This window comes from Chionomys nivalis, chromosome 14, assembly GCF_950005125.1.
Source record: "Chionomys nivalis chromosome 14, mChiNiv1.1, whole genome shotgun sequence".
NCBI lineage: Eukaryota > Metazoa > Chordata > Mammalia > Rodentia > Cricetidae > Chionomys > Chionomys nivalis.
The window spans coordinates 56,391,029-56,404,139 of NC_080099.1; the positions used below are offsets into that span (position 1 = coordinate 56,391,029).

The window sequence follows — 13,111 nt, forward strand, 5'->3', positions numbered from 1 at the left end:
GAAACACCACACCCGAGCGGTCTGCTACAGGTGAATCTTTCTCCTCATCAAAATATAGACAGAATTGGGAACACATGTGTCACTTCCCAACCCACTTAGGACACCTGTCAGTCTTACGTCTGAAGCACAGAAGTGTCTGGAGCCCCTTACTTGAATCTGTTTCGCTCTTCCCGCTCTATCCTCTGCAGCCTTTCTTCTCTCTCCTGTCGCCTCCGCTCTCTCTCTGCTGCCAGCGACTCCTGGTGCTGCCTAAAGGAGGATGTGAGAAGACCACTGGACGACCTGAGAACACAGCACATTATGTTTCAGTTGCTTTCCTTGTGGGTGGGATCATGGAGCAGGCCCTTGGGAGACGATTCAGTGGTTTTGTCCCATGGATGTGAGGACCAGAGCTCAAATGCCCAGAACCCATGTAAGTGATGAATTATTAGTTTGGTAGACTGCCTGTAAATTCCAGTCTGGGATGGTAGAGACAGGGGGTCCCCAGAGCAAGCTGGCTAGCAAGTGGGCCATAGCAGAAGCTTTGGCTTTGAGATCCCCTGCCTCAGTGAGTGAAAGGTAGAGGAGCCATAGGGGATGATTCCAACATCAGCTTAGGACTTCTACCAACATGCATGCACATATGTATATGTACTTCCCCAACACACATGATACATGTAGGAAAACAAGCATGTTCATATATGCATACTACACACATGCACGCACAGAGAGAGAGAGAGAGAGAGAGAGAGAGAGAGAGAGAGAGAGAGAGAGAGAGAGAGAGAGAAGGAAAAAAAGCGTAGAAGCAGGAATTAAGCTTCAGCTTGGTTTGAATGGAGGGTCTACCAGCACCCAGGTAGCCTTACACAATCAGTAGGCATCTGAAGCCCTTCAGGTTGAGAAGTCTCGTCTGTAGACAGTGATAAGCAAACTGCTTCCTAAAGTGGTAGGACTGAAGATGGCAATGTACATAAACACCAAGCAACATGCTTGGCCTGTAAGTGATCATCAGTCGTAGTCATGGGAACCAATATAAATATAGAAGTCCAGGCTGGGCCATTACATGTATGTACATATATTTATACAATAGATGGGTACCTTTATATTTAATTTAAATTTATATTAAATTTTAATTCATATTTAAAGTTCTATGTTGGAACTTTGACTACAATCAACTTTCAGCCTAATCCATTTACACATTAGTATACTAACTTCTCTGTACATCTCAAAATAATGGCATCATCTGAAAACCAGGAGCTTAGAAGACAGACAGAAAAAATATGAGAGAGGCTTAAGAAGTGAATCCAATTAAGGAATTTTCTTCAGTTTTAAGAATCATCCAAGGTCACTCTGTATGTCAAAGGCCAGCTCTTATTATTAGCCAGAGTTCATGTAAAAACTAGACCATTCTCAATTGAGTGGAAACCTCTATGGAGGTGGGGCAGCCTAGTATGGGAATCACAGTAATGTCAAGGAGAGAATGGGTGAGAGATGAGAAAACTGGAAACTCAGCAAAAATGTAAAAAGGGGATGAGCTGGGGAGTCAGCTGGGTCTCTGGGGAATAAAATACACCATGAACAGCTATTGCTTCTGCTTGTCAACAAAGTTTTCCAAATATAAGATCAAGCACCTTTGAAATATACTGTCTCTTTATCCAAGGATGCAGAGGGGGCAAAACATATGTAATTTCAGAGGCAATATATTTGCACAGTTGGGGACATGGAGCTCCTTAGTGCTGAGAAAGATGGGATCCCATGTCACACACACCCCAGTCATCTTCACTGGTAAATGTAAGTTACAAAATTGGTGGAGAAACAGAGGATTGCAATTCATTATCTTTATGACAAGTTCTGTACCCCAGGCTCACAGGGAAGGTCTTAATGAGCCCTGGACACATAGGCATAGAATTTATTTAGTTTTTACCCTAGGAAGTCCATACTATGCTGTATAGAGTCTATATTTTCTAAGCTGTTGTAATTTTACAATTTTATTTTTAAAATGCTATATGCAGATAAACCTAATGCACAAACAGTGTAAAGGGATTCCTTTAATCTCTTGCATAATGATTGATATTAAGGATATTAATATAATAATTTATATATAATATTATATAATAAATTTATATAATATATCAATCTGATGCCCCACAATAGAGAAAATATGCTCTTCTTACACACAAAGATTTAAAACCTGTCATTGGATCATAAGAACATGAACAGATAGATGACCAGTTCCCATGTCATATGAGCATGTCATGTGATCACAATGAAGTTAAGTTGAAAACAAACAGTAAGGAGATAAATCTGAAATAAAATCTGCATTAACTGTAAAATGTAACACAATTCTAAATTTTGCCTTCGTACACAAATATGTAAAATGAGGCCAAGAATTTGATTCTCTTAAGCTAATCCATATCTAAATCACCACCTCAAATGGGATTTTTAGGGAACTTTACAAATGAGTCTAAAATCTTTGCAGAGGATCTGAGACTATTGTTATTACTACTATTGTTATTATTAATTTGAATAAAACAAAGCAGAGCATTGTCTCATGAAATGCCAAAACCCATTCACAAACCACAGCGGCCAGGCGTGAATGTGTGATCTTGATTCATAAGTGAAATGGACATTCATGGAAGGAGGTCACTGCCTAGCACACACACACACACACACACACACACTAATAGTTCATACACGCACGTCAACACACATCAGCGGGGGCACTGATAGGCCCTGTACAAATGGTGTCAGTCATAGAATTCAGGGAGCCTTTCCTTATACCAAACTTGGGGAAAAAAATTCCAAACAGTTAAGCCAAAAATGAACCATATATGAAACCGACCTGTGCTATGTAGAGTGCTACAAAACATGCCTCCCTCTGGTAGTAGAAGCTGTGTGACCACACATTCCTCCCAGGGACACAGCATCTGCCGACTCATGCTTTGGTCTTCGCAGGAGTCCTCTGAGCTGAGGTAAATGCTGCCCTCACCATCGAGGCTACTGTCACTCACATTCCTGCTTGTCTGGGTGATGGTGTTTTCCTGAGCTTCACGCTTACTGAAGATCCCTGGAACGTTCCTCCTGGAACTTTGCACTATCACCAGGGACCCAGAAATCTCCCGCATGCTAATTAACAATAAGGAGTATCTTCCTCTGTCCTCTTTCTGATATTTGACCGCAGGGATTTGGTTTTGTTTGTTTGTTTGTTTGTTTGTTTTTGAGAGGAAAGAGAAACTTGAAGGACATTATTTTTCTCATAGGAATTGAACATTTTTTCAGTTACACTAATGTCAGCAATACAGGACTGGTTCCAGAAAGAAATGAAATAATAGACTTGAGAGTAAGAAAGAGTTTCTTTCTTTTTTTTCTTTTTTTTTTTTAGATTTATTTATTTATTATGTACACAGTGTTCAGCTTCCATGTATGCCTGCAGGCCAGAAGAGGGCACCAGATCTCAATACAGATGGTTGTGAGCAACCATGTGGTTGCTAGGAATTGAACTCAGGACCTCCGGAAGAGCAGTCAGTGCTCTTAACCTCTGAGCCATCTCTCCAGCCCCGAGAAAGATTTTCTTAGGTTTGGAAACGAGCAGGTCCTTTAGCTTCATTCACGCTGTGGAATTAGTCAGCCCTTCCTTCTTTTTCTAAGGCGTCCCTTCTTTCCCAGTAGAAAAGCATTCTGCCCAACAAGCTGAGACAACCAGTTCAATCATGACTTGAGTGGTTTGGATGCCTCTTAGCTCCTAGCGAAGAGACTTAGGACTGGGCTGAGTGAACACAACACAGATGATCTGACCTGAAGTGAAGATGGAGGGCTCTCTGTCATCAGTAATCTTTCCCTTTTGATGATGAATTGGCACCTTGTTCATCTAAGAATCTGCAGGCAGACTAAACATGAGATTGGAAGACTTTCTAAAGACAAAGCTGAGGCAAAGGGGAGAGATGAATGCTAGCTTCAGTTTTTAAAACAGTTGAGAATCATTCAAGACATCTCAGTCTGCCAGCTAGCCTGCAACTGCTGGGCCAAGCGATGGCTCTAAGCTCAGAAGCCAGCAGCTCAGTCTTGTTTGTTCGTTGCACAGTGAATTCGAATGGACACACAGCATCTTCTAGAGACAGACCTCAAGTGGTACAGCTTCTCCTCTCATAGCAGTGCTCAGCAGGGCACGCAGCACAGCTGGCAAAGTGACTTCCTTGCAAGTATGAGGACCTAAGTACGAGGACCCAGAACCCACATCAAAAACCAAAAACAAGCCAGGCATGGTGACATATTCTTCAAACGCCAGACCTCAAAAAGAAGAAAGAGGTAAATATACGGGGTTCTCTGGCCAGCCAGCCCACTCAACTTGCCGGCTCTAGGTCAATGAGAGACCCTGTTTCAAAAAGACAAAATGGACAGCTTCTGAGGCATGTCATTCAGGGCCACCTTCTGCTTTCTACACGTACTCTCACACATATGCACCTACACACCCACAGGCTGACAACTGACTCCCCCACCCTTGAATCCAGGATGATCACATGGCTTTTTTTGGTCAATGCAGCAACAGAACTACGACATAGAGGCCAAAGTCTTGGATGCTTCCATGGGCATGCTCACCCCTCTGCTGCCCTTGGAGCCCCCTCAAGCGCCACAGTGCTAGAAGGTCGGAGTGAGGTGGCTCTACCATCAGGCTTCAGCTGTGGTCTTTGCTAGGTTTAGATAACCAGCAAGCCCAATGTGACCAGCTGATCGCCAACACCTGAGTAAGGCAAGTTGGAACTGGATTATCTGTCAGAACGAGCATGGTCAGCATTACTAGGGAAGGAAACCAAGAGGTACCACATGGCTGCTATTTTCAACAATTAACTTTAGATGTCACTTAGATGCCTAGAGCTGACCCAAACAGAATGGGACAAGATAAGATTTTCTCTATTTCTGATCAGAAAATTCTGTCAATTTGTTTTTGTAGCCTCCAATAAAATCTAAATATAGGAACAATAAAATTCACTTCATAATCTTACCTACTCGGTAAACTCATCCATCACCACATCCAACAGTCTCCTGCCAAGCAAGTCATTCAAGACAGAGATTCAAGTGCTAAGAGGCGTCATGGCTCAGTCATGGAAAGATATTGTGCTGAGTACAGCTGGGGCTAACAGAGCTAAAAGTGTAATACACCTCAGAAAGGTGTATTACACAATAAACCCAAGAATAAAGGAATATTGTGTTCCCAAAAAGGCAAGATTTGTGATATACTGATTAAAAATGCCAATGCAGGAAAAGAAAGGACACACACACAAAGTCACCTGAATAGTCCTTGTAACTAAAGCTTATAGACCCAAGGAATCACACATAATAGGTGTAAGAGCCCAGTCAAAAGAGTAAATTGGCATTGCAGAAAACTAATTAGTGAACTTGAACAAACAATGACATCAATAAAAGCAACACACTAAAATCCCAAGGGAAAGAAGAATCCACAGAACACCAATAATGCTTGGAAAACCACCCAACATGTAACTGGAGTAATCATAAGAAATGAGAGATTAAATTTTTTGGGGGGGGAATAGACACTGAAAAGTTTCCCGAATATTGAGAACTATAAACCACTATGCATAGAAATTTCATCAATCCCCACATACAAGAAATATCAAGAAGACCATAGTAATTCATATCAAACTCAACTTGAAAAAAATCAATGACAAAAAGATAATCTTAAAAACAATCAGAGAAAGCAGATGCACTGCACAAAGAGCAACAGTAAACATGGCAAATTATTGTCAAAATTGATGGGAAAAAGATGAAATGCAAAGAAGAAATGTAGAAGAGAAGAGATGAAAAGCAAACAGAGAACTTGATCAATAATTCTTTTGGGGAACATGGAGGACAGTCATACTTTATTTAAACTAGAAAATGTATTTTGTTTAAATTGTACCAAGAATTATCTAGTTTACATGGGTTTGTAGAAGTAGCAAATTCCTTAGACTATGGAAACATGAGTTGAAATAGCTATCTGGAAATACATGCGATACACTAAAAAGAAAACCCCCCTTCCTCAGGAACTCTTTGTCCCAAATGTGCAGTTCTGAATCATCCTGAGGAAGTTACAAGGAGTTTGTAAAGGTCAAACACATTATTCTTTTCATAGCGGAACTCACAGAAGCCAGAGCCGCCACTGCAGTGTCTAACAGCCTGCAGATTTACGCAGTATTTCTGTTATTGTTTATAAAAATGTAAATATTTTGTAATTGACATCTTTTTTTTTTTTTTTTTTTTTTTTTTTTTTTTTTTTTTTTTTTTTTTTTTTTTTTTTGGTTTTTCGAGACAGGGTTTCTCTGTGGCTTTGTGGCTTTGGAGCCTGTCCTGGAACTAGCTCTTGTAGACCAGGCTGGTCTCGAACTCACAGAGATCCGCCTACCTCTGCCTCCCAAGTGCTGGGATTAAAGGCGTGCGCCACCACCGCCCGGCTGTAATTGACATCTTAAGTTGCCCTTTGGACTAATGTATTTTTCCTATACAGAGCTATACAACTATAAAACCAAATGTTTTATTTCTTCCTTTATTAGGCATTTCAGTCATTTTATTATATATTTAGATTGTTGAATATGTTTTTAGACATGGAAATGGCTAGCAATTTTTGGTATTTAATATGCCATGGATTTCTATAAATGCTTCTAAGACAAGATAAGGGGAGATGACATAATATATTTTACTGCCCTTTTAATCAAGCCTCTTGGTTACTAACTCACATTAGTTAAAATTGGAGAGATGTACAGCCAGTATTATCCTAAATGGAGAAAAACTCAAAGCAATCTTATTAAAGTCAGGAATGAGGCAGAGCTGTCCAGTACCTCCACTCCTTTTTTCAAAACAGTTCTGGAAACACTAACTGGAGAAATAAGGCAAGAGAAGGAAATGAAAGAGACAAAAAAAGAATAGACAAAGTCAATTTATCCTTATTTGCAGATGATATTATACAAAAATTTACAGAATATACAGAAAACTTTTAGAAACATTCAACAATTTCAGCAAAGGAGCAGGGTACAAAATCAACTTTAGAAATCAGTAGTCTTCTATACACCAACAAGCACACTAAGAAAGAGATCATGGAAGCACTCCTATTTACAATAGCACCGAAGACAATTAATTGTCTTGAAATAAACCTAACCAAGGATATGAAAGATCTCTATAACAAAAACTTCAAACATTTGAAGAGTGTTGGGGAATAATCTTTTTGTATACCATGAAGATGCGTCTTTGCCAAGGCACCTTCTCATCAGTTTAATTAAAAACTAAACAGTCATTAGTTAGGCAGGCGGTATAGGAGGGACAGTCAGATACAGAGAACTCTGGGAAGAAGAAAGGTGAGATTGCCAGGAGACACAGGGAGAACAAGACAGGTTGGAAGACAGATAAAGTGTTGAGTCATGTGGCAATACATAGATTGATAAAAATGGGTTAAGTTGTAAGAGTGATTTAGTAATAAGCCTAAGCTATGGTTAAGCTTTTACAATTAATAACAAGTCTCTGTGTCATTCATTTGGGAGCTTGCAAGCGGGACAGAAAATTCCACCTACAAAAGAGATAGACACTAGAAAATGGAAAGGCATCCCTGGTTCATGGATTTGTAGAAATAATATTGTGAAAATGACCATTCTACCAAAAGCAATTTATAGAATCGTGACAATGACCAACATGGCAAGACTTGGATAAAGGTACAATAAGTGGCACTCATATCAATCAACAGCTGTCTAATTGGTCTTGAGGCATACTCAACAGGAAGAAAGTCACACCGGATACTAGAAATCTAGCAGCTTCCTATGGAAGGTCAGGGACCTTAAAAAAGAATCTACTATTACCACTCTGCTAGACAAGCATAATCCCATCCTACATCCTAAATCTTCTCCTTATATCTACAGACAATATAAGGATATATAGTTACCTTCTCTTAGCAAAGAAGTCTGACAAATGGAGACCATCACAGAAAACTACAACTGGACACAATGCAGAGAGCAACGGATCTCAGAGAGTCCAGCCCAATTGGGCACCAGTTCCTGCATCTGTGGCTCAGGGAGCATCTCCAAAATGGGGATGGAAATGCTGTATGCACAAGAACACTGGGAAGTCGGCTGTGAACTAGTCTCTCTCAGAAATGGCCACATAAATAAAATGGGAACAATGGCAATATCAATAGTCACATAAACATGGGAAGAGGAAAGCTTGGGGGCCCCACCCCGGACAAAGAACTAGAGGCAGCTAATAACTACTTTCCCAGGGATGACCCCCCCTTACTGGTTGCCAAAGGCAACCAGCCTTGGAACTATATATACAGAAAAAAATGGACCCAGCAGGTTGTATTTATATGTAATTGTACATGCACACATACATATATATGTTACATATATGTATGCAATAATAATCAGAAGAATAAGAGGCTATCAACGTGAGAGCTGAGGAGAAGAATGGAAGAGTGGTTCAAGTGAGGATTGTTGGGAGGGGCTGTAGAGAGGAAGGAAATGGGAAAGTGATAATATTCTATTTCACTTTTTAAAAATTTAAAAATTTTAAGAAAACATAGAAATATTTTTGAGTTTGGTAAAATGTATAAGCCTCTAGCCAGAAAGATAATGAAAAAGGACATAAAACAATAGTACCAAGCACAGAGAGATGACATCACTGTAACACACATTGATATTGAAGGTGACATCACTGTAACACACATAGATATTGAAGATGACATCACTGTAACACACACAGATATTGAAGGAACAAGAGGCAACTATTGACAAGTGTGGGCAATTAACTTGATCAACTAAAAGCCCCTGAAAGACAAAGAAAAAGGAAAGGAGAACCTTAACAGTTCATGGTGGAGGAGCATCTGTTGAAGAAATGAAATGTACGGTTACAAGCTTTCCAAGAAGAAAAGTCCAGTTGTCTTCATGGGCAAAATCTAAAGACTATTTAGGGAAGAGTACTCTAGAGAGCTGAAGAAACCCACTTCACGACACTTGTGAATCTGGAATTACAGCAGTGTACAATCATTTCAGAAATAGTTGAGCGATTTCTTACAAAGCTAGGCATGCCCTACCATTTGGTTCAGTCATTCCACTATTTGTCATTTACCCAAGAGAAACAAAAGCATGCCCAGACCCACTGTCAAAATCACTAACAACCAAATGTCTATCAATGGTTAAGTCAACAGGCCGTGATGAAATACTACACAGCCATGAAAAGGGAAGGTATTAGTCAAATGAATGACTGCCAAGACAATTCTGCTAAATATAAGCAGCCTATCCCCCAGGAGAATATAACATCATGTTAACAGAAACCTCATATAAACATGCAACTGAATCCATGATGGTGGTTGCTTAGGGCATGGGAAAGACACCAGTAACTACAAAGAGGCATGAGAGTAGTACTTTATATTTTTGGTTGTGAGCCCAGTCTTTAACGGCTGAGCCATCTCTCCAGCCCGAGAGTAGTACTGAAGGTGATGGATGTGCCCATGTGCATTACCTTGGTGGTGCGAATGGTTTTGCTGGGACACATATGGCAGAATTCCTAGGGAATTTTTATTTGTCAATTTTACTGTGAAAATGATTGGGAAAAATATCCTCTTTTGGTTCAAGTGAAATAAAATCGTATTGGTAAAAAGAAGCAAATGTTTCCCACATAAAAATATAATCTCTAATTAAATATTAACAAAAAGCCAAGTGAGTCATCACTGCGTCTGATATTTCAAATTATCACTTAATTCACAAGGGGAAAATGCAATTTTTCCACAAAGATTTATATGATCACAAAACAGTAGAATGAGGACAATTACGCTGAACAGCCGGATGGCTCCCCCACCTGACTGTGAAACTGAGTGTCACATGACCTGGGGAATAAAGAAGGAAGTGGTAAGGGCAGTAACTCCTGCACAGGACTGTCCTAGCTCACAGTTGGGGCACTGTGCTCTCCAGCGCCCCAGTTCAGGTGGCAAGCCCAAACTGCTCACTTCACACAGCCAGGAAGAGAGAAGGGAAGGAGCTAGGAGATCCACAATCCTTCTAGAGGACATGTCCCCAATGACCGTAAGGCCTTTCTCTATGCTCCACCTCCTAAGGGCCCAACTCCCTCCCAGGAGCACTAAGCCATTAACACTTGATTCTTTGGTGGACACTCAGCAACCAAACTAGAGTACCCTAGATCAGGAAATGTAAACACCTTTCACATCTGGGCTGCAGCCAGGAAAACGGCTAGGAAACAAGTCCCTGAGCTAACGCCAAGAACATGCTGCTGCCCTCCACTGTCACCACCGCAGTGACCCCGAGGACACCCGCTGTCCAGAAGGCTGCCACTGTAGGCTGCTGCTGCCTCCTGCTCTTCTTCAGTAGGCTACACACTTGGTTTCCGTGCAGTTCCGAACTTCCAGGTCATGGGCAGGAATCAGAGGATTCAGGCAGGGAGCTAGGGAGGTTGGTCCCCCAAGGAGTCTCAGGTTACCTTACTGGCTCATGAGAAGGCACAGGGCCATTCCTTCAGGCTCTGCTGTCCTCAGGCTTCAGCCATCTGCTGGCTGCTGTTGCTGGCCCTGACCTTAGCACTGAGCAAGTCTTGCCTGTTTTCTCCTCCCTTTTGACTTTCCAGCCTTCTGTCCAAGAACCTGAGTTCTCCAGCACAAAAGGAGGCCGGTCCTCTCTTGTCATGGCTCCAGGTCCCCCTTGCACAGCTTCACAACTCCACTATTCTGGCAGCTTCCAGAAGCACTGACTGCCACCAGCTGTCTGGCAGGTTGGCTGACACACTGTCCACCCTGCCCATCCTGTCTCCCACTTGGGGCCAGTGCTGTCTCTGTTCTCTCATCTCTGAACACCAGATTCACTCCATGCCATCCCCAGTCTCACATCCTGTCCAGCTCTTCGAGACCATGGTTTAAAGAAAGGTATAGACTCATCCCATCTCCTCAGGTCCTCTTGACTGTCTGCCCCTTGCCTCCAACCCTCACCAGTAAAGCAATGAAAATTGTAATTTATCTTATGTTGGCAGCTAGCTCAATTTCCCATATTCCTTGAAGGGTATTCCTCTGAAAGAAGGCTATCCCTACTTGCATGGCCTATTCTCCCTCCCCCTCTCTTCCTTTCTCCCATCTCCCCTTTCTTTTTTGCATGTGTGTATATGTGTGTGTGTGTGTGTATAGGTATGCAAGCCCATATAATTTTAAGGTCAATGTTTTCTCTGTCTCTCTCTCTGTCTCTCTCTGTCTCTCTCTGTCTCTCTCTGTCTGTCTCTGTCTCTGTGTGTGTGTGTGTGTGTGTGTGTGTGTGTGTGTGTATTCAAAGCACTGGCAGTGAACCTAGGGCCTCATGCAGGTGAGGACAGCCCTCTACCATTAAGCTACAGCCCCAATCTCAGATGTCCCATCTTTTCCTAGCCCCTCTATGAAGGCTTGTTTTCTTCATAGTAGTTATGACAATGGAAACTACATTTGGTGACTCATTTTTCTGTCCATACATATGTAAGCCATAGGAAGCTAAGGACTGGGTGTGATTCCAGCAAAGCTGGATTAGCATGTCCAAGCACAGAGCACACACACAGCTGCTATATGCAAACCATGGGTCTGTAGGACTAGTGTCCCCTGTACACAGCATGTCCAAAAGCAAGCCAGAAGCACAGGAACCTCTATTACAAGACAACACTTAGTTACTTCTCATTGCTGGGCGTGGAGGGAATGGTGGGGAATGGAAGTGTACAAGTACTAAAGAACTGGGGGTGCACTTTCTCAGTAGGAAACTGTAATCTGTAATCTTTGCATGATGCCAGTGGAAAACAGGGACAACTGAGAATTATTTGTCCCACCACAAGAGCATACCAGACAGGGGTAGTGCACACAAGGCTTACACCAGAGCACTTGGTTGCGTCTCAGCCCTGTGGAGACCCGACTTCATCTGTAATTTCTCTGGTGAGAGATACTTGACCCTTCTAGTTGCCATCTTCACGTAAACTTCCATGTTATGTAAGACATGTTCTCATTTGCAAACAGCATTATAATACGGCTACTTAAGGTTACTGGGCACATCATCTATAGATGAGGGAGGAAAACTATGCACTGTCCACAGGAAGAAAACAGGAAGAGAGGTTACAAGCAGTCCATGTACTTGTTATTTGGCAAAAGTATAGGAAGAGGACAGTGAGCTGGTTGTTTGATGGGAAAGCACAGCGTGTGGGTAACGGTCACCTAGCAGGAAGGACATGAAATGGGCAGAAAGGAGACAGAAGACCAAGAACACTGGGCAGCAAGATACGCTCCCAGCAAGCACACACTAAAATGATCTTGAAAAGTCACATGAACACCAGGTTCTCTGGGCTACAGTCCTGCTTAATATTGTCTCCATGTCTTTAACAGTGAGCATCTTCACTGTATGGTTTTACAGGTCCAACATGCTTAGTCTTAGACCACAGGAGGTAAGTGAGTCCTGGTCTAGAAGACTGGGGATAAATGTGAAACTCTTAAATGCCAAAATCTGGAATAGAGGCAGAAGAGTATATATCCACAATATGTTCAATGTGAATAACTCCGGGGCATTATATGGGACAAATGTAATTTTCTTTGGTCTTGACATATAAGGAGAATCACATAAGGAGAGAGGAGAGAAGATACACTGAGTTTAAAAGAGGAGCCTCAGGACATCCTGGTTTGTTCTTTGGACAATTTCCTTGGGACTGAACTACAGTAAGGATGCACATACAAATAGCAACAAGATTGGAAGATCTGTGCAGAATTCAGATGGGAGAGCTCCCACCTGTAAACTCAATCACACAGCACCTGCCACTAGCCAGCAAGGGGGCAGTCAAGGTTTCCAAGAAGGAAAAGCTACCCACTCAGAGCTGTAGTTCATAAAGGAAAGGACATAGCCTACTGGAGTATCCAATTCCCAGCATGATTTGGTTCTTGAACTTGAGCAGTAATAGTGACGAGTCAGACCCCACACATGTGCAAGAACAAAAACCACTAGCATCAGCTGAAGACTGGCATTCTTGAGTAGTTCAGGGACTGGTGAAGAACCCCAGGACTCTAGAGCACACAGTCACTATGTGATGTCACCAGACCCTACATAAACATACTCCACCAATGGAACCTGCCTTCCTCCTCTTGTGCACTCTAGATGGAATG

The 13,111-nt window shown here is 41.9% G+C and overlaps 1 protein-coding gene across 5 annotated transcripts in view; it reads right to left on the reverse strand.

The window, feature by feature from the left end:
* The window catches only part of Fhod3 (formin homology 2 domain containing 3), a 409,106-nt gene that overhangs the window by 76,519 nt on the left and 319,476 nt on the right, over positions 1–13,111 (reverse strand). For all 5 annotated transcript variants that reach the window (XM_057788966.1, XM_057788965.1, XM_057788964.1 and 2 more), the window contains one exon: positions 151–282. In XM_057788966.1, the coding sequence (XP_057644949.1) occupies positions 151–282 (132 nt within the window). The remainder of the gene's footprint in view (positions 1–150; positions 283–13,111) is intronic.